Below are 19,667 nucleotides of genomic sequence, written 5' to 3'. Positions count from 1 at the left end.
TAGTTGGGGAGAGTAACATCAGAACTTAAAAAATATATATACTTTAAGGAAAATGTTATTCTATATTTTGTAATTTATTTGTATGTGTAGCTCACATAATATAATGTTAAAGTATGAATTAACGTGTCTGTAATAGAATAAACATGGCAAAAATAAATGTAGACATTATTAAATGCATTTCAATAGCTTCCAAAATTAATGTATTTTATGGTGGGGGAGTGCTAAGATGTAGGCGTGGTGGCTTCAAAATTAGGGTCCCCTGTCAGTGTATATATAAATCATTGGTCAACACTTGTTTTCACTCTGTCTGACATGACAAGATGAAAAAGGTTGGTCATTTTATATGTCTACCTTACATCCAAAAGCATTAGATGGTAAGAATTCTTATCATACGAGTAGTAGGGTTCTGAATGACAGTCCAAAATGAAGCTGCATCGGCACCAAAGCAAATTGCAAGGTGATTTGCATACACCAGTATCATGCAATTTTCATATGTGTAACAGTGTTGATTCCGTCCCTCTCCTCGCCCCTACCTGGGCTTGAACCAGGGACCCTCTGCACACATCGACAACAGTCACCCTCGAAGCACCGTTACCCATCACTCCACAAAAGCCGCGGCTCTTGCAGAGCAAGGGAAACAACTACTTCAAGGTCTCAGAGCGAGTGACGTCACCGATTGAAACGCTACTAGTGCGCACCGCTAACTAGTGCGCACCGCCATTTCACACTGGTTCCATATGCATGAGCCACCTTCACTTATTAAGTACTGACATAGGCCTACTGATCTGCAAATAATAGATGTTTACAATCATGCATTGCTAATTTGCCTCCAGTGTGGCACTGTTAATTGGCAGGCAGATCCCTGCACAGTCAGTCGCTTTAAAGCGGCAATCAGCAATTTAAACAATAACAAAGAGTCCTCCCCACCACTATTTGCAGCAGGTAGCCAAGCGGTTAAGAGTGTTGGGCCAGTAACAGAGAGGTCACTGGTTCGAATCCCCGAGCTGGCAAGGTGGGAAAATCCGCCATTCTGCCCTTGAGCAAGACAGTTAACCCCAAACAACAACTGCTCCCTAGGTGCTGAGGACGTCTATTAAGGCAGCCCCCGCACCTCTCTGATTCTAAGGGGTTGGGTTAAATACGGAAGACACATTTCGGTTTAATACTTTCAGTTGTGCAACTGACTAGGTATTCCCTTTCCCACTCTCAAATTCAAAGACAGAGCTATGGATGCAAGGACTGACAATCCATGATATCAAAATGATAGTTTTGAAGCTATACATTATTTGTTTACATTTGCTTTGTTTACAAACATTGGAGTAAAACAAGTTTATATTTTGGCTTCTGATAGGGTGTCTCAGTTCAAATAAGGTCATGAGGCATTTATAAATTAGGCTATATTTTTCAAGAATCAATGTACATATCATTAATTTATAAGTACAAAAATGGATGTAGCAACTGCTGATTGCCCCTTTAAGAGCTGGCTTTGTACCACAGGAGGTTGGTGGCACCTTAATTGGGGAGGATGGGCTTGTGGTAATGTCTGGAGCGGCATCAGGGGAATGGTATCAAAGACATCAAACACATGGTTCCATGTGTTTGATGCCATTCCATTTGCTCCATCCCAGCCATTATTATGAGCTGTCCTCCACTCAGCAGCCTCCTGTGCTTCGTACCCTCAGGAGAAGCAACAGGAGATGTTTTTGTGTACAGCAGTAGGCATAGTCAGGTTTGAGGCAAAAACAGTACATTGGTTGAGGTGATCAGGTTTGTTTACAGAGCAGGAGTTTGGCTGATCAAAACACCAGTGACAACCGCTACAATCAGAGCACACGTACCGCACGCCTGCAGAGAGGTTTGGATATGCATAAAACATGGTTATGAGCAAAGGCTCCAGAAGCAGTGGATTCATTCGACTGTTCCAACTGTATTCATGTGTCTCTCAACATGTAAGAAATGTTGAATACTGATTTAAAAACACGAATTAATAAAATCGAAATATAGACTATTAAAGTGTTGTATGCTGTATACTTATAGCCTACTTTGCCTAGCCAAAACATATCGTCCCATAAACAGAGCATTTCATCGTCATTCATAACATTAGGATTAAGGAAAGTTGATTCGAGAATATATTCTCAGATGCAGTAAAATTCCATGGGGTTTTAAATAACATCTGGATCTTTTGTAATTATGAAGGTTGATTAACTCGTGGATAAATACATCCATGCTTTCCTAATTATATTGTTTTATGAATTGATAAATGTTTAGATCCGGACCAGTTTTAGGAGTCAATAGATAGCCTAATAATCTGGCCATTTGGTCATTTTCTCACCTCTATGAGCAAAAGTGGGGGACAGCTTCTATGCATGTTGAACTTTCCAAAACTGTGAAACGTGAATCCATGTTTTCCCACTCTTGCCTTGAACAGAAATAGCTGCAATGAGGTAATGTGCCTTGGTGTTGCTGCTGTGAATGCAGAGGCGATTGGTGCGAAGGCTCTGCTCCACGTTTTTTGCGATCCTGAATCCAGACTTTTGCTCGTCAGATTCACGATTTGGCTCGCTCCGCCCATGACTGGTTGTATAGTATATCAGCACTGGGCGAGGGCGCATGAAACAGTTTTTTTTATTTTTTTCTGAGCTGAGGTTGAAAGTACACTATCTTGGTTTTCAGAATGCATAGCGTTCACTGAGTTGGGACTACAGATCGCGTAAACTGGACTGATACAGTTACTCGTGTTGTGCTGACAGCGGAACCAAATCCAAGGGATCCAGTCAAGGAGGTAAAGAGCACATTTTGTGTATGGAGAACAGGCGAGGAGTGACCTGCGGAAATTTAAACACTGAAAAAGAAAGTAATTACAATATCACGGAGACAATTGATACAACCTTGCAGCTCTGTTATTATTGTGATCCAATCTGCAATATGCAGTTACATTGTATACATGCATAGTGTCTAATATTAATGTTTTGCATGGGATGTATGCTTCTAAATACTTTTTAATATAATAATTTGAAGGCTTTAACCGCTAAACTATTTACTGGGTGATAATCCTTTCCACTTTCACTGTGCGTAAATGATTGGATAAGCTAATGATGTTTGTCTTATCCGGTCGATGCAAATTTAATTTTTGTTTTTTAATTTGTGACAGCTTGGGGAATGGTAGACCGCATGATGGCAATGAACCATGGACGATTCCCCGAAGCTATTAATGGTCTCCACCATCACCACCCAGCGCGCAGAATGGGCATGGGTCAGTTCTCGAACCCACTACACCATCAGCAACAGCAACAGCATGGCTACACTACTGGTATAATGGCAGATCATTTGCTCTACGGAGGGGGCAATGTTACAGCTAACCACGGAATTAGGCATTCTGTGGGGTCGGGGAATGTAAATGTAAACGCTGGACACCCAAACAGCAACATGCCTCCAGGTGCGCGCTATAGCTCTCAATTTGTGGGACCCACCGCCGCCGTCCCCACTCAAGGACAGCTCGCGGCAAGCATGCAGTTACAAAAGCTCAACACGCAGTACTACAGCCACCATACACATCCCTCTCATCATCATTATATGCATGAGTTGCATCCTGCGAATCATCAACTTAATGGGACAGGACAACAGTTCAGAGATAGCAACGCGAAACACAGCACGTCCAGTTTGCCTCTACAGGCGCACCATTTGCCTGCAGCAATACTGCCCCCCAACGTCATTGACACGGACTTTATTGATGAGGAGGTCTTGATGTCTCTGGTCATTGAGATGGGGCTGGACCGTATAAAGGAGCTACCTGAGCTGTGGTTAGGACAGAACGAGTTTGATTTCATGACAGACTTTGTATGTAAGCAACAGCCAAGCCGAGTGAGTTGTTAAATCTCAGCAAGTGGACTTATACAGTCATCTACTCAAACATACTTTAAAGCATTCTTTTTGTCTCTTAAACTCCAGCATTCGAGAGAGAAGATCTGCAATATACCAATGGAGAACCATTCAAACATGTAGGCTATACTAGATAAATTCCCCGAATATTTTGGGGGTAATAGGCTTACACTGCACTGCAGACATCATGGAAATGAGTTTGTTTGACATAGGAATGCACTACAATCACAATTGAGTCTGTCAGAAGGACAAATCTTCAAATCCATGATATGCATCATTATTTAATTTAACAACTGAACATGGGAAATCAAGAAAACCTTTAGATGAGTAGAGCTGTCTGCTTATTTGAATAGTCCTCAAAGAAAATAGAGATGGTGTGCTTGGTATATTTATTTTCCTGCCTCATTCAAACATTTGATGACAGAAAATGTTGAATTATTATGAATAGCAAATTAACCATATTCTAAATGACCTAAGTGGTTAAGAAACATGCTTCTAGACAAGTACTGTGTCATTGTTCCCTACAATAATATACTGTACAATTTTGTGGCGATATACTTATCAGATATCTGTAATGTAAAATGATTTGTCTATCATGGAAGAGAACTGCAACTTGTGTTTTTTTTCTCCCCTGCAAATGTATTTTTAACATTGCTTGTATCACAGCCAGGATGCGGTGTGAGTGAACTTGGCTGTCTCGGTTATTGTAAAGGTTAATTGTAGGAATGGAACTGACATGTCTTTACAGAGATGTGGATCCTTCAATAACAGAGGGAGTGATGTGTTGAGGTGTGGGTATTGTCCACATGCTTAAATGGGAACTGTCTGGTAGAAAGAGCGAGAAAAAATATTGTCTTTGGGAAAAGGATACTCCTCGCTTGTAAACCCCGCCCCCCTGCTCCCCGCTCTTTCATGTGTGGACAATAAATGGTGTGGAATGTTGTCAAGGTAGAGAGTATAATTTCACAGGATGCTTTCTTCCTCATCAGTTCTGAGAATTGACACCACTGTGCTTATTTAGTGTATGCGATACATGGCAATACTACTGTGTTGAAGCTTTCTAGCAAAGTTGGACAGTATTTTTGTAATTTATTCTATTTTAATTTGCAAACATGAATAAAGCAGCTGAAGTGCATTACTGAAGTGAACATGGTGTCATTGTGGGTGTTGGCATCCGTTCCATGTGTTTTCAATTTGTGGGGTTTGTTGTTGCGTACTTTTGCATAGTGGCAAGACAAAAAACAACTATCCTTTTACATTCAGATTTTAGCTGGGTTCACATGGTTCCAAAGTTGTAGTTAGAGAAAGGGGGATACCTAGTCAGTTGTACAACTGAATGCATTCAACTGAAATGTGTCTTCCGCATTTAACCTGGACCACCTATTGAGATGTGCCTTTTGTTAAGTAAATCAGGTGTTAAATGAGGTGAAAATGAGACTGGAGTGCCACTAGGAAGTGTTCAATGAGATTATGGAATGAACCCTGAGATGTAACGCTGCAGGCATCTAACCTTTACCATGCTAATGTTCATCAGCTTCATGTGTTGAGCTCTCGCTCACCGTCTGACGAGACCTGAACCGTTTCTCAGCTAAGGCAATTATACTACTGACTGTTCACTCCTAATTTATGTATCTATTACAGAGTTAATTTGAAGAGAATTTTAAACACGGCTTAAATCAATAATTGAGACTAATAAAAAGTGCAGGAAGATCAGCCCCATGTGAGATTTTCACTGAATATTGAAGTGGAGAGACTCATTCATCCCAGAGGCATGCTACCCTGTATTGTCCTTGAGGTTTTTTCCCCATTTCCAAATCAGTCATCCCTTTCATAAGGAAGAAAGGATTAGGTTATCAGAAAAAGACACACTTTTAAAAGAAGCTTGAATTGTTAGCAGAGAGAGAGACTGAAGACTTGACGGGTCATCAGTAAATTGCAATAATTCCTAAAATTGGTATCATTGACTATAGAAAACAAAATTGACACATCAATACAGTAGATTAGCAATAGAGACCCTTGTCTTTGTGAAGTGTGCTGTGCAAACCATTTAATTATACTGAACAAAAATATAAATGCAACATGCAACAATTTCAAAGATAAAGTCAATTGAAATAAATTCATTAGGCCCTAATATATGGATTTCACATGACTGGGTAGGGGCACAGCCATGGGTAGGCCTGGGAAGGCATAGGCCCACCCACTCGGGAGACAGGCCCAGCCAATCAGAAGCCGGATGTGGAGGTCCTGGGCTGGCGTGGTTACACATGGCCTGCGGTTGTGAGGCCGGTACTGCCAAATTCTCTAAAATGATGTTGGAGGCGGCTTATAGTAGAGAAATTAATATTCTCTGGCAACAGCTTTGTTAGACATTCTTACAGTCAGCATGACAATTGCATGCTCCCTCAAAACTTTAGACATATAATACATTGGTCATTTAGCAGACGCTCTTATCCAGAGCGACTTACAGGAGCAATTAGGGTTAAGTGCCTTGCTCAAGGGCACATCGACAGAATTTTCAAATTTTTACAGTGAAGAGTATCATCATGCCAAAAACCATAGCTACTGATCTGCTGGTCAGTCTGTGTTCCATTAACACCTTGTTGAGTGTACAACAAGCCCTGATTTGTATGTTTACAGTTTCTAGAAGAAGGAATAAAATTACCTGTCTTTAAAAAAGGCTAAATGCTATCAGTGATGAATTTTGCTAACAGGTGTGCACAGATTTTTTGTTGAAGACTTGATAGTCCTCTGTAGCTCAGCTGGTAGAGCACGGCGCTTGTAACGCCAAGGTAGTGGGTTTGATCCCTGGGACCACCCATACACAAAAAATGTATGCACGCATGACTGTAAGTCGCTTTGGATAAAAGCGTCTGCTAAATGGCATATTATATTATTGATCCCCACCATTTAAAGAACCAATCTGTAATTTCAACACCCTAACCCTGCCACTGTTTGGAAACTGATGGATTAGGCTGTAAAACTGTAACCATTCAGATTCACAGACAAAGCTATGGATGCAAGGACTGACAGTCCAACTGATTTTTCAAAAATGTGTACATGTATAGACATAATCTTAGTGTTTATCTATGGTGTTCTGTGTTAAAGGATAACCAACTAAGAAAAAGTATGAGACTAAAAAGAAGTACAGTTGAAGCCGGAAGTTTACATACACCTTAGCCAAATACATTTAAACTCAGTTTTTCACAATTCCTGACATTTAATCCTAGTAAAAATTCCCTGTTTTAGGTCAGTTACGATCACCACTTTATTTTAAGAATGTGAAATGTCAGAACAATAGTAGAGAGAATTATTTATTTCAGCTTTTATTTATTTCATCACATTCCCAGTGGGTCAGAAGTTTACATACACTCAATTAGTTTTTGGTAGCATTGCCTTTAAATTGTTTAACTTGGGTCAAACGTTTCAGGTAGCCTTCCACAAGCTTCCCACAATAAGTTGGGTGAATTTTGGCCCATTCCTCCTGACAGAGCTGGTGTAACTGAGTCAGGTTTGTAGGCCTCCTTGCTCGCACACGCTTTTTCAGTTCTGCCCACAAATGTTCTATAGGATTGAGGTCAGGGCTTTGTGAAGGCCACTCCAATACCTTGACTGTGTTGTCCTTAAGCCATTTTGCCACAACTTTGGAAGTATGCTTGGAGTCATTGTCCATTTGGAAGACCCATTTGCGACATTTACATTTTTACATTTTAGTCAGTCATTTAGCAGACGCTCTTATTCAGAGCGACTTACAGTTAGTGAGTGCATACATTTTTCATACCCACAACCCTGGCGTTGCAAGCGCCATGCTCTACCAACTGAGCTACAGGAGGCCAAGCTTTAACTTCCTGACTGATGTCTTCAGATGTTGCTTCAATATATCCACATAATTTTCCTTCCTCATGATGCAATCTATTTTGTGAAGTGCACCATTCCCTCCTGCAGCAAAGCACCCACACATCAATGATGCTGTCACCCCCGTGCTTCACGTTTGGGATTGTGTTCTTTGGCTTGCAATTCCCCCCTTTTTCCTCCAAACATAACAATGGTCATTATGGCCAAACAGTTCTATTTTTGTTTAATCAGACCAGAGGACATTTCTCCAAAAAGTACGATCTTTGTCCCCATGTGCAGTTGCAAACCGTAGTCTGGCTTTTTTATGGCGGTTTTGGAGCAGTGGCTTCTTCCTTGCTGAGCGGCCTTTCAGATTATGTCGATATAGGACTCGTTTCACTGTGGATATAGATACTTTTGTACCTGTTTCCTCCAGCATCTTCACAAGGTCCTTTGCTGTTGTTCTGGGATTTATTTGCACTTTTTGCACCAAAGTACGTTCATCTCTAGGAGACAGAATGCGTCTCCTTCCTGAGTGGTATGACGGCTGCGTGGTCCCATGGTGTTTATACTTGCGTACTATTGTTTGTACAGATGAACGTGGTACCTTCAGGCGTTTGGAAATTGCTCCCAAGGATGAACCAGACTTGTGGAGGTCTACATATTTTTTTTCTGAGGTCTTGGCTGATTTCTTTTGATTTTCCCATGATGTCAAGCAAAGAGGCGCTGAGTTTGAAGGTAGACCTTGAAATACATCCACAGGTACACCTCCAATTGACTCAAATGATGTCAATTAGCCTATCAGAAGCTTCTAAAGCCATGACATCATTTTCTGGAATTTTCCAAGCTGTTTAAAGGCACAGTCAACTTAGTGTATGTAAACTTCTAACCCACTGGAATTGTGATACAGTGAATTATAAGTGAAATAATCTGTCTGTAAACATTTGTTGGAAAAATTACATGTGTCATGCACAAAGTTCTAACCGACTTGCCAAAACTATAGTTTGTTAACAAGACATTTGTGGAGTGGTTGAAAAACGAGTTTTAATGACCCCAACCTATGCATGTAAACTTCCGACTTCAACTGTATATGGGAAATTCATAACAATTTAAACTTAGGAGAAGATGTAAAAAAGGTAGTTGAGTTGAATCATGCTGTGAATGAGATAGCAAACATCACAAATCTCCAGTCAGAATCCCTCGCTGCAGATATGCAGGTGCTGGGTACAAATAGCATTAAAGGCAACCCAGAGAGATCTGCACCATCCCAGGTACTCGCTCACCTTGGGATGGAAAGAAGAAGTGGCACAGCGCTGCTCCTACAGTATTACAGGCCCTAGCTGCTCCTCACCTCCTCCTCTCATATCAGATTCATTGGGAACCAAGACACTCTCCTGCTTTAACACTCCAGAGAACCTGAACATGTCATTCAAAAAAGATAAGTCGGAGAGATACAATGTCAGGGAAGTCAGTGGGATGTATCTTGTATGTGCAAGATGAAAGCGGCCCTGTTACACAGTTCTACATGTGTATTTTGAATGTATAACTCCTCTGCAATGTGACTCCTCTACAACGTGATGCTTCAGAAACAGAATGTAGATTGACATCGATCAAGAGAGACGCACAGTATAAAATCCCAAAAGATCAAAAAGCATGTACATATGTGCCACATCTAAGACCAGTGGAGATACAATACATGAAATACCAGATCAAACATATAGTCAGCTTTCATGGTCGGATGATCTGATTTGAGGTCTACGTTTGATTTAAACAAGCAATTGCTTTCTGTCCCGACGTTTTTCTGAAATCATACTGCAAAGCTTTCTTTGCGCTTCACTTACAAATTCACTGCACATACTGCAGGACTCCAACTCAACTCCATGAAAAGATAAGAGTCACCTTGGGTCAAATTAAAGCAATGCTTTAGATCTCTGTTGCTTATGTAACATGCACTCAGGGGATCCTACCTTTTATGACAGCTACTGTAGCACTGGAATATGAGTTGGCAAGAGCGGAGCAGGTCCACATTTGACTACGGAATGTTTGATTGTGCCAATTATATTGGCATCTAGCGGTAAGTCATCTTATCATATAGTGTCAATCAGAGCAAAGATGAAATTAACCTTCTGAAAAGTACATGGAAGACATAATAGATTTTGTTAATTAATAAACTAACCACAGACCTATCCATACTCAATAGTTTCTGGTCTATTACAGATACCTTTTTTGAAGAAGTCTGATGTTAAATCTATTCTGAACAAAAATATAAACGCAACATGCAACAATTTCAACGATTTTACTGAGTTACAGTTCATATAAGAAAATCAGTCAATTGAAATAAATAAATTAGGCCCTAATCTATGGATTTCACATGACTGGGTATGGGCGCAGCAATGGGTGGGCCTGGGGGGCTAGGCCCAGCCAATCAGAATGAGTTTTTCCCCACAAAAAGGGCTTTATTACAGACAGAAATACTCTGCAATTTCATCAGCTGTCTGGGTGGCTGGTCTCAGACAATCCCGTAGGTGAAGAAGCCGGATTCAGAGGTCCTGGTCTGCGGTTGTGAGGCCAGTTGGATGTACTGCCAAATTCTCTAACAATGTTGGAGGCGGCTTATGGTAGAGAAATGAACATTAAATTCTCTGGCAACAGCTCTGGTGGCCATTCCTGAAGTCCGCATGCCAATTGCACACTCCTTCAAAACTTGAGACATCTGTGGCATTGTGTTGTGTGACAAAACTGCACATTTTAGAGTGGCCTTTTATTGTCCCCAGCACAAGGTGCACCTGTGGAATGATCAAATCAAATTATATTTGCCACATGCGCGGAATACAACAGGTGTAGACCTTACAGTGAAATGCTTACTTACAAGCCCTTAACCAACAATGCAGTTTTTTAAAAGAAAAATAAGTGTTAAGTAAAAAATTGATCAGTAAAACATTTAAATTAAAAATTAAAGAGCAGCAGTAAAATAAAATAACAGTAGGGAGGCTATATACAGGGGGTACCGGTACAGAGTCAATGTGCAGGGGCACAGGTTAGTCGTGGTAATATGTACATGTGGGTAGAGTGACTATGCATAGATAAACAGAGAGTAGCAGCAGTGTAAAAGAGGGGGTGGGGTAGGGGGGACAATGCAAATAGTCCAGGTAGCCATGATTAGCTGTTCAGGAGTCTTATGGCTTGGGGGTAGAAGCTGTTAAGAAGCCTTTTGGACCTAGACTTGGCACTCCGGTAGCGCTTGCCATGCGGTAGCAGAGAGAACAGTCTATGACTAGGGTGGCTGGAGTCTTTGACCATTTTTAGGGCCTTCCTCTGACACTGCCTGGTATAGAGGTCCTGGATGGCAGGAAGCTTAGCCACAGTGATGTACTGGGCTGAACGCACTACCCTCTGCAGGCAGTTTCCATACCAGGCAGTGATGCAACCAGTCAGGATGCTCTCGAAGCTGTTTAATCAGCTTCTTGATATGCCACCACTGTCAGGTGGATGGATTATCTTGGCAAAGGATAAATTCTAATTAACAGAGATGTAAACAAATTTGTGCACAAAATGTTAAAGAAATAAGCTTTTTTGTGCATATGGACAATTTCTGAGATCTTTTATTTCAGCTTTTGAAACATGGGACCAACACGTTACATGTTGCTTTTATATTTTTGTTCAGTATAGATGAAAAGCTACAACCAAGGTTAATTTTCTGTCTACCAATACATCTTATTCAGGATGGAACGGTCTGTGATTCTATTGAACGCCTTCTCTTTGAGGTAGAGGACATTATAAACAATTGACCTGCATGCACTCGTTGATATAATTGAGCCTTGGACGCAATGTCAAAATCTCTCTCTCTCTCTAGTAATTAGTGAGACATCAATAAAATACTAAATCCATGGAGGACATTGAGAGTTAGATTTCCCATTGTAAAGACTGATGGCCTCCCTAAGATCAGTATTGCTGTAGCAATGTGAATGGATGGCTAGATAGATTTCTGATGCCTTCTACTGATGGCTACTACACATGCATTCGGAAAGTATTCAGATCCCTCCACATTTTGTTACGTTACAGCCTTATTCTAAAATGGATACAATTGTTTTTTTCTCTCCTGATCAATCTACACACAATACCCCATAATGACAAAGCAAAAACTGTTTTTTAGACATTTCTGCTAATAATAAAAAAACGGAAATATCATATTTACATAAGTATTCAGACCCTTTACTCAGTACTTTGCTGAAGCACCTTTGGCAGCGATTACAGCGTCGAGTCTTCTTGGGTATGACGCTACAAGCTTGGCACACCTGTATAAGGGGAGTTTCTCACATTCTTCTCTGCAGATCTGCTCAAGCTCTGTCAGGTTGGATGGGGAGCGTTGCTGCACAGATATTTTCAGTTCTTTCCAGAGATGTTCGATCGGGTTCAAGTCCAGGATCTGGCTGGGCCACTCCAGGACATTCAGAGAATTGTCCCGAAGCCACTCCTACGTTGTCTTGGCTGTGTGCTTAGGGTCGTTGTCCTGTTGGAAGGTGAACCTTCGCCCCAGTCTGAGGTCCTGAGCGCTCTGGAGCAGGTTTTCGTCAAGGATCTCTCTGTACTTTGCTCCATTCATCTTTCCCTGGATCCTCACTAGTCTCCCAGTCCCTGCCGCTGAAAAACATCCCCACAGCATGATGCTGCCACCACCATACTTCACCGTAGAGATGGTGTCAGGTTTCCTCCAGATGTGACGCTTGGCATTCAGGCCAAAGAGTTCAATCTTGGTTTCATCAGACCAGAGAATCGTGTTTCTCATGGTCTGAGAGTCCTTTAGGTGCCTTTTGGCAAACTCCAAGTGGGCTGGCATGTGCCTTTTACTGAGGAGTGGCTTCCAAATGCCTGATTGGTGGAGTGCTGCATAGATGGTTGTCCTTCTGGAAGGTTCTCCCATCTCCATGGGCTCTGTCAGAGTGACCATCGGGTTCTTGGTCACCTCCCTGACCAAGGCTCTTCTCCCCCGATTGCTCAGTTTGGCCGGGCAGGCAGCTCTAGGAAGAGTCTTGGTGGTTCCAAACTTCTTCCATTTAAGAATGATGGAGGCCACTGCGTTCTTGCGGACCTTCAATGCTGCAGAGATGTTTTGGTACCCTTCCCCAGATCTGTGCCTCGACACAATCCTGTCTCGGAGCTCTACGGACAATTCCTTCGACCTCATGGCTTGGTTTTTGCTCTGACATGCACTGTCAACTGTGGGACCTTATATAGACAGGTGTGTGCCTTTCCAAATCATGTCCAATCAATTGAATTTACCACAGGTGGACTCCAATCAAGTTGTAGAAACATCTCAAGGATGATCAATGGAAACAGGATGCACCTGAGCTCAATTTCGAGTCTCATAGCAAAGGGTCTGAATACTTATGTAAATAAGGTATTTCAGGGTTTTAATTTTAATACATTTGCAAAAAAATCTAAAAACCTGTTTTCGCTTTGTTATTTGTATTTATTATGGATCCCCATTAGCTGCTGCTAAGGCAGTTATACAATAAAAATAAAAAAAACATTACAATATATTCACAACAGATTTCACAACACATTAAGAGTGTGCCCTCAGGCCCCTATTCTACTAACACATATCTACAACACAAAATCCATGTGTACATGTGAGTATAGTGCGTATTTTATCGTGTGCTTGTATGCATGTGTCTGTGCCTATGTTTGTGTTGCTTCACAGTCCCCGCTGTTCCATAATGTGTATTTTTATCTGTTTTTTAAATCTAACTTACTGCTTCCATGAGTTACTTGATGTTGAATAGAGTTCCATGTAGTCATGGTTCTATGTAGTTCTGTGCGCCTCCCATAGTCTGTTCTGGACTTAGGGACTGTGAAGAGACCTGTTTTGGCATGTCTTGTGGGGTATGCATGGGTGTCTGAGCTGTCCAAACCTCTCGCAGTCCCTCTTTGTGGCACCTGACCACACGACTGAACAGTAGTCCAGGTGCGACAAAACTAGGGCCTGTAGGACCTGCCTTGTTGATAGGGCTGTTAAGAAGGCAGAACAGCGCTTTATTATGGACAGACCTCTCCCCATCTTAGCTACTGTTGTATCAATATGTTTTGACCATGACAGTTTACAATCCAGGGTTACTCCAAGCAATTTAGTCTACTCCTCCTAAGTGTTGCAGTCAATTTACTCGCTGTAGTAGCTGACGTGTATAGTGTTGAGTCATCCGCATACATAGACATAGCTTTACTCAAAGCCAGTGGCATGTCGTTAGTAAAGATTGAAAAAAGTAAGTGTCCTAGACAGCTGCCCTGGGGAATTCTTGATTCTACCTGGATTGTGTTGGATAGGCTTCCATTAAAGAACACCATCTGTGTTCTGTTAGACAGGTAACTCTTTATCCACAATATAACAGGGGGTGTAAAGCCATACCAAATAAGTTTTTCAAGCAGCAGACTATGATCGATAATGTCAAAAGCCACACTGAAGTCTAACAAAACAGCCCCCACAATCTTTTTATCATACATTTCTCTCAGCCAATCATCAGTCATTTGTGTCAGTGCTGTGCTTGTTGAATGTCCTTCCCTAAGCGTGCTGAAAGTCTGTTGTCAATTTGTTTACTGTAAAATAGCATTGTATCTGGTCAAACTAAGGGTTGGTAACAGGCTGATTGGTCGGCTATTTGAGCCAGTAAAGGGTGCTTTACAATTCTTAGGTAGGGGAATGACGTTTGCTTCCCTCCAGGCCTGAGGGCACACACTTTCTAGTAGGTTTAATTGAAGATATGGCTATTATCCTCAGTAATTTTCCATCCAAGTTGTCAGACCCTGGTGGCTTGTCATTGTTGATAGACAACAATACTTTTTTCAGCTCTTCCACACTCACTTTACGGAATTCAAAATTACAATGCTTGTCTTTCATATTTGGTCAGATATACTTGGATGTGTAGTGTCAGCATTTGTTGCTGGCATGTCATGCCTAAGTTTGGAAATCTTGCCAATGAAAAAATCAGTAGTCGTTGGCAATATCAGTGGGTTTTGTGATGAGCCATCCGATTCAATGAATGATGGAGTGGAGTTTGCCTTTTTGCCCAAAATGTCATTTAAGGTGCTCCAAAGCTTTTTACTATCATTCTTTATGTCATTTATCTTTGTTTCATAGTGTAGTTTATTCTTCTTTTTATTCAGTTCATCACATGATTTCTCAATTTGCAGTACGTTTGCCAATCGGTTGTGCAGCCAGGCTTATTTGCCATTTATTTTGCCTCATCCCCCTCAAACATACAATTGTTCAATTCCTCATCAATCCATGGGGATTTAACAGTTTTTACAGTTATTGTCTTAATGGGTGCATGTTTATTAGTAACTGGGATAAGCAATTTCATAAATGTGTCAAGTGCAGTGTCTGGTTGCTTCTCATTACACACCACGGACCAACAAATATTATTTACATCAACAACATAGGAATCACTACAAAACATATTGTATGACCTCTTATACACTATATTAGGCCCAACTTTTGGAACCTTGGTTATCCTAGATATGGCTACTATATTGTGATTGCTACATCTGATGGATTTGGATACTGCTTTCAAGCAAATTTCTTCAGCATTAGTAAAGATGTGATCAATACATGTTGATGATTTCATTCCTGTGCTGTTTGTAACTACCCTGGTAGGTTGAATGATAACCTGAGCCAGGTTGCAGGCACTAGTTACAGTTTGAAGCTTTCTCTTGAGTGGGCAGCCTGATGAAAGCCGGTCAATATTTAAAATCACCAAGAAAATATACCGCTCTGTTGATATCACATACTGTACATTATGAAGCATTCCACACATGTTATAGTGACTGTTAGCACTTGGTGGTCTATAGCAGCTTCCCACCAGAATGGGCTCTAGGTGAGGCAGCTGAACCGTATTTAACATAAGCTTTACAGGAATGTGGTTCTGAATATAAAAACGGCCACACCTCCACCTTTGGCATTTCTGTAGATCTTATTTTATAACCATGTATTGCTACCACTGTATCATGAAAGGTATTATCTAAGTGAGTTTCAGAGATTGTCAGAATATGAATGTAATCTGTTACTAGCAAATTATTGATTTCATGAACCTTGTTTCTTAAGCGACATTTGTTAACATGTGCTATTTTTAGCACTTTTCTGGGATGCTTAGCAGAGGTAGACATGCTCGAGTTATTTACAGTGGGGGAAAAAAGTATTTAGTCAGCCACCAATTGTGCAAGTTCTCCCACTTAAAAAGATGAGAGAGGCCTGTAATTTTCATCATAGGTACACGTCAACTATGACAGACAAAATGAGAGAAAAAAAATCCAGAAAATCACACTGTAGGATTTTTTATGAATTTATTTGCAAATTATGGTGGAAAATAAGTATTTGGTCACCTACAAACAAGCAAGATTTCTGGCTCTCACAGACCTGTAACTTCTTCTTTAAGAGGCTCCTCTGTCCTCCACTCGTTACCTGTATTAATGGCACCTGTTTGAACTTGTTATCAGTATAAAAGACACCTGTCCACAACCTCAAACAGTCACACTCCAAACTCCACTATGGCCAAGACCAAAGAGCTGTCAAAGGACACCAGAAACAAAATTGTAGACCTGCACCAGGCTGGGAAGACTGAATCTGCAATAGGTAAGCAGCTTGGTTTGAAGAAATCAACTGTGGGAGCAATTATTAGGAAATGGAAGACATACAAGACCACTGATAATCTCCCTCGATCTGGGGCTCCACGCAAGATCTCACCCCGTGGGGTCAAAATGATCACAAGAACGGTGAGCAAAAATCCCAGAACCACACGGGGGGACCTAGTGAATGACCTGCAGAGAGCTGGGACCAAAGTAACAAAGCCTACCATCAGTAACACACTACGCCGCCAGGGACTCAAATCCTGCAGTGCCAGACGTGTCCCCCTGCTTAAGCCAGTACATGTCCAGGCCCGTCTGAAGTTTGCTAGAGTGCATTTGGATGATCCAGAAGAGGATTGGGAGAATGTCATATGGTCAGATGAAACCAAAATATAACTTTTTGGTAAAAACTCAACTTGTCGTGTTTGGAGGACAAAGAATGCTGAGTTGCATCCAAAGAACACCATACCTACTGTGAAGCATGGGGGTGGAAACATCATGCTTTGGGGCTGTTTTTCTGCAAAGGGACCAGGACGACTGATCCGTGGAAAGGAAAGAATGAATGGGGCCATGTATTGTGAGATTTTGAGTGAAAACCTCATTCCATCAGCAAGGGCATTGAAGATGAAACGTGGCTGGGTCTTTCAGCATGACAATGATCCCAAACACACCGCCCGGGCAACGAAGGAGTGGCTTCGTAAGAAGCATTTCAAGGTCCTGGAGTGGCCTAGCCAGTCTCCAGATCTCAACCCCATAGAAAATCTTTGGAGGGAGTTGAAAGTCTGTGTTGCCCAGCAACAGCCCCAAAACATCACTGCTCTAGAGGAGATCTGCATGGAGGAATGGGCCAAAATACCAGCAACAGTGTGTGAAAACCTTGTGAAGACTTACAGAAAACGTTTGACCTGTGTCATTGCCAACAAAGGGTATATAACAAAGTATTGAGAAACTTTTGTTATTGACCAAATACTTATTTTCCACCATAATTTGCAAATAAATTCATAAAAAATCCTACAATGTGATTTTCTGGATTTTTTTTCTCATTTTGTCTGTCATAGTTGACGTGTACCTATGATGAAAATTACAGGCCTCTCTCATCTTTTTAAGTTGGAGAACTTTTACAACTGGTGGCTGACTAAATACTTTTTTTCCCCACTGTATGTTAGTGCAAGTTATTTATGTTAGTGCAGGGTGAGCTGCACACAGTGGACTTCCTGCTAGGGCACATCGCCTCAGTACTAACAGTATAACTCTGGTTCATAGGCACATGATTACTGCATACAATAGCTGTAGGATCAGCAGAGGCATTCAGGGCAGTAAGAGGGACATAAATTAGGTTACTTACATTGTGTCTTCCAGCGCCCCTGGGATAATGTACATTTGCTGAAGCATTATGAGAACTCAGCGACACAATGGTAAGGATTAAATGGGCTGGGCTTGGGTCATTGATAAGTCAGTCTCAACGCAGCCTTATAATGCTGTGAAAGGACCCAGGAACCCCAATTATTATGATTACCACCTTATAATACGAGCTTTGTTTCCAGAAGGTATCAAAATTGTCAATAAATGTTACACCCACAGAGCTGCAATAGTCTCTTAGCCAGTTATGGAGGGCTAAAAGTATGTTGCACCGTTCAATGCCACGATTTAGGGAAGGCCAGATATTAATGGGGCATTTGTTGGTGTCAAGTAGTGACCCAATCAGTTATTGGACTATGATAGACTCAATTTCCAGATGCTGGTTTAAAATGTGTGGGAGCAGCTTATTGATGTCATGTACTCGTGCTCTTGGATAGCACAACGTTTTTACTCCAGGGACTGAGACATTTCTCACCATTGAACTGCCCAATACAATGGCTGGAGAAGGGAATTGAGAAATCTGCCCATTTCCACCCCTCATACAATTAGTTGAGCCTTTCACGAGCCCACGAGAAGCAGGATAGCGTACGCCCGCTGCTCCCGGCGATAGGTCCAGACCTCCCCATGCCCCGTCAGATCCAGAGAGAGGGAAAGGAGCCGAACTTGACGACAAAGCCGCTGCTGGAGTCAGGGTAGTTGGAGTTAGCACTGCCGTCATAGACACAGGTAGTTCCAGCGATGAAGGCGCAGGTAGATCAGGCACCAGTACAGCGAAGCTATTCCTTATGTCAATCTGCTCCAAACCTCTCGCAGTCACTCTCGTCCACCTAGCAGCATGCCGCTGCCTTCGGTTTCCACAACTTGTGACATGGGACCAGCGCTGATTGGAACACTCTTCTTGCTTCTTCTACAGGATGGAGGAGGAGAAGCAGATGGAGACGACTTCCTTGGCAGGCAAGTTCCAGGTAGCACAGGCCATTCGGATAGGGAAAGATTACAAGGTGGGGAAACATCCATTAGGCCCGAGCGGCGTCCTGCCATTGGAGTTGACAACGAGAAAGTTCCAATCTGCGTTTTCCCCATAAATTCGCGCAGAATTTAGATCTGTTTGCTAAGCATAGCCACCTCATTCCTGTAGTCCTCCGTTAGCAAACAATTTCCGCATTGGAACTCCGGATTGTCAATATTGTTCCTGACAAGAACGTAATAAAACACAGCGTCTACAGCGCTGAAAACGTTCGTTAGCTATTCCAGGCGAAGCAGGCTCCATTAAAACCAAGTTAGCTAGCTAGCTAGCTGGCTGGTTGGTAGCAGGTGTTGACACAGGTATCCGAGTTCTTAAATTCTGAAGTTTTCGGCGTTGAGTTGGTGTCTCCCGACAGCAGCTTTTGTTCCTTTGTTTCTCCTTTAGATCCAGGGTTCCGTAGTTTGCCACACGTCTTCATTCACTGCTAAATTAAACTTTCAAGAACAATGCAATGCCTCATTATGGGGGGAGTCAAGTGGGATTGTGAGTTCACGAAAGGCTTCAAAAATATATTTTTTGTTTTGTTTATTTTATTATTTTTTTATGTTAGGGGGTGCAAGGGAGGGTGCTGTGCGATTATTTAAGATACTCTTTGAAGAGGTAGGTTTTCAGATGTTTTCGGAAGATGGGCAGGGACTTTGCTGTCCTAGCTTCAGGGGGAAGCTGGTTCCACCATTGGGGTGCCACTGCCAGGACAGAGAAGGGCTTGGACTGGGCTGAGCGGGAGCTGCCCTCCCGTTGGGGTGGAAGGGCCAAGAGACCAGAGGTGGCAGGACAGAGTGCTTGGGTTGCGGTGTAGGGTTTGAGTGTGTAGAGTTTGAGCATAGCCTGAATTTAGGGTACTAGCGCAGTAGGATACTGTATAGTACAACAGACACGCCATGGCTTTCACTATCAACCCCAACATACTGTCAAGCTGCTGAGACAGTGCCCCATCCCCCACCCCAATCCCAGC

The 19,667-nt window shown here is 42.0% G+C and overlaps 1 protein-coding gene across 2 annotated transcripts in view; it reads left to right on the top strand.

Annotated features, from left to right (window-relative positions):
- The first annotated feature begins 2,616 nt into the window (after positions 1–2,616).
- LOC121552814 (beta-taxilin) overlaps positions 2,617–19,667 on the top strand; it is a 44,236-nt gene continuing 27,185 nt past the window's right edge. For both annotated transcript variants that reach the window (XM_041865865.2, XM_041865866.2), the window contains exons 1-2: positions 2,617–2,782; positions 3,152–3,253. In XM_041865865.2, coding sequence (XP_041721799.1) covers positions 3,160–3,253 — 94 coding nt within the window. In that variant the 5' untranslated portion in view covers positions 2,617–2,782; positions 3,152–3,159. The remainder of the gene's footprint in view (positions 2,783–3,151; positions 3,254–19,667) is intronic.

This window comes from Coregonus clupeaformis, chromosome 36, assembly GCF_020615455.1.
Source record: "Coregonus clupeaformis isolate EN_2021a chromosome 36, ASM2061545v1, whole genome shotgun sequence".
In the NCBI taxonomy this organism is placed as follows: domain Eukaryota; kingdom Metazoa; phylum Chordata; class Actinopteri; order Salmoniformes; family Salmonidae; genus Coregonus; species Coregonus clupeaformis.
Note: the sequence above shows the minus strand (reverse complement) of the source record. Positions and strands in the feature narration are given on the sequence as shown.